The sequence below is a fragment of the Daldinia childiae genome, assembly GCF_008694065.1.
Source record: "Daldinia childiae strain JS-1345 chromosome Unknown Scaffold8, whole genome shotgun sequence".
NCBI lineage: Eukaryota > Fungi > Ascomycota > Sordariomycetes > Xylariales > Hypoxylaceae > Daldinia > Daldinia childiae.
In genome coordinates, this window is record NW_022984649.1 from 1,785,964 (window position 1) to 1,788,655 (window position 2,692).

Here is a 2,692-nt window from a genome sequence, read left to right on the forward strand (position 1 = left end):
AAAGCGCAAAAGGTATCGCACAACAGCATGGCACGGCCAGTTCCTGCGAAAATAAAAAGACAAAAATAGAACATCGTCCCCCTATTCCCCGATTGGCTTGAAAGGATTAAAGTGGATGTGAGGTTAGAGCCCAAGTTAGAGCCCGCTCGATGTACCTCACAGCCACCTACACATCCTCCCACCATCCAAATAAATCCCTAGTCCATGACCCGACTATCATTCCACCTCATCCGCTCGTAGATTCGTGTACACTGTTAAAAATCCACCGACCGCTGGGAATCTGGTAAGGGAACATATGCTTGTGCTTCCATTCCGCGGGCCTTTTATGATCCATTTTCGGGTATCCATAGTTTTCTGAACCCCCTTTAAGGTAACAAGTATTCAGGCCAAAGGTATATGATAGGATATAGCAGAATAAAAAGTCGAAAGGTTGAATAATGTATTCAAATGCCCAAATGCAAATAGTAAAAACAGAATAGGTAGATCGCTGCCCAGTAAAACAAAACCAAAGCGTAAAATTCATAGATTCCTTCAATTTAGCGACTTGGCATTAAGAAGAATACTCGCTATCATCATCATCATCGTGGTAAGCCAAGTAGGGAGCTGGGTACTGAGAATTGTAGTAGTCATCGTAGTGATAGGAAGACGGCGGAGCATAAGAAGACGGGGGGGCATATACAGGCGGCGGAGCGTGGCGTGTACGGGAGTATGATCCGGCCTGTGAACTAGCCCGAGTTCGCGCCACTGATCGATCCGCCCGACTCTTCCGGTCATCGCCGTAAGTAGAAGCTGGGGGGTCGCTACCTCCCGCGCGGGAGGTTCCATTACCACGGCCAATGTTGATATCGCCACCGTCCTTGCAATGGATCTTAGTATTTCCGACTTCGATAACGGCACCCATAGGGAGTTTGATCGTGATATCATCATCTCCACTGCTCGATCTTGTCGTTCGTGTTGTTGCAGATTGCTTATAATCGCTCTCGTCACGGCTTGCACTGCTCCGAGTTGAGTGGCTGCTGCCATCATTCTTCACACGACGCAAGGCCTCGGCTGTCAATGGCGGTCCACCTCCTCCACTGACGTCTTCTTGATATCGAGAAGCGTCACGTACCTTGTCCTCAAAGTTGTAGAATGAGTTTCGTCGGCCACGCGGTGCTTGTTCCATGTCGTATGAAGGATCAACGTCGAAGACCGACTCTGCATCGAAGCTCTGGTGTCTCTGTCGAGAAAAGGAAGGGAGAGCACCAGAACCGTATTCTACTTCACGCCGTGCCACGGCTTTATACATAGCAGGATCGGCGTCAACGAGTTCGTCGTCTTCAAACCCGACAGACTTTCTCCTTGAAGCTGTGTGGGAAGGTGGTGGCGGGCGGAATACCAATCGTTCTCGAGGTGGTTGTGTAGAAACTGGACGTGGAGGGGGTGGCATCCGGTCTCTCTCGTCGTGGTTCTTGCTAACCTTCCTTGATACAGACGTCCTTCTTGTGAGGGCCTTCTCTTTCGATGGCTCGTACTCGGACGGTGGAGGCGGGGGCTGAAATCCCATAGCCGATTGAGGACGACGGAATCGCGATGCCAAATCTCTGTTGGGAGGGTTCAATTCCGAGTATGTGGGAGAAGGAATGGGTTGATGGACTAGTGCATGCCCCATTGGAGGCGGTGGTCCAGCCATCCATGGAGGCACAAATGGTGGTGGAGGTCCCATATGCGCAGAGTGCGGCGGCGGCGGTTGATGAGCGTATGCCGATGTTGATAGGGGTGGTCGTTGGCCATAGTAAGACTCAGGTCTAGTACGAGCCCGTGGTCTGGAGGCGGCAACGGTCTGCTGAGGATGAATTCCGTAATAAGACGACTCATCAGAAATTCGGGATGGGGCTGACGGAGCGGTCTTGTGCGAACGGGGAGCAGGACGCTGCTGCTTGACAATAGGGTCTCGTTTCTTATCTCCCTTCATCTTGCTGGATCTAGAGTCTCTCTTGGAGACGATAGGAGGTTCGGTAGTGTCAGAATCTGAAAAAGAAGGAGTAGGTGATCTTTCTCTCCTCGTCGAATCTTTGCGTGATCTACCGGTGTTAGGTTTTTCTTTAGAAGGACTGCTCGGAGTGGAGCGGGCGTATTTAGGTTCAGAGCCGGGGATGAGATGTCCGTCGTCGTCCGCCTCCTCAAAGTATGCAACAGAAGGAGTTGACTTCTTCGCCATGCCGAGGGCTTGCGTGCCTGATAAGTGAATCCAGTCACTGAATCAGGAATGGCGGAGCTGTCCTGCTACCCAACGAAGTGGGTTTCCGAATGCGTGGCAGTTGTCCTATGCACTAGCCGTACAGTGCTGATAATGGTGGACGAGTGACTTGGAAGAATTAGAAAGGAAAAGTGGTATGTAGGTATGTATGTAAGATATGGGAGGCAGGCTAGATGAATGGGGTCAGGATCAAGTGGGGACCTGCGAACAGACGTTGCGGGCGAGACTTGTAGCGTCAGAAAGTCGGGATGGAGTCGATCATGTAATATGATTGAAGGAGATAAAAATTGATCGGTTTGGGAAAAAAGAAATGTGGTCTTCGACTGAGTGACGCAGGGTTAAGAGAACCACAATATCCCGCAGGAAGTAAGGAGACGTGTTGACTGTTGTTTTTTTTCTCTTCTTCTATTTATTCCTTTTTGGTTTTCCCTTCCTTATTTTTTTCTTCCCTTA

General features: G+C 50.1%; 1 protein-coding gene across 1 annotated transcript; it reads right to left on the minus strand.

Annotated features, from left to right (window-relative positions):
• Nucleotides 1-550: 550 nt before the first annotated feature.
• On the minus strand, nt 551-2,200 carry GL218_07255 (uncharacterized protein; the record flags this gene model as incomplete). Its single annotated transcript, XM_033584004.1, has 1 exon — nt 551-2,200. One exon carries the CDS (start codon nt 2,198-2,200, stop codon nt 551-553), a length of 1,650 nt encoding a protein of 549 aa, XP_033433241.1.
• Between the last annotated feature and the right edge of the window lie 492 nt (nt 2,201-2,692).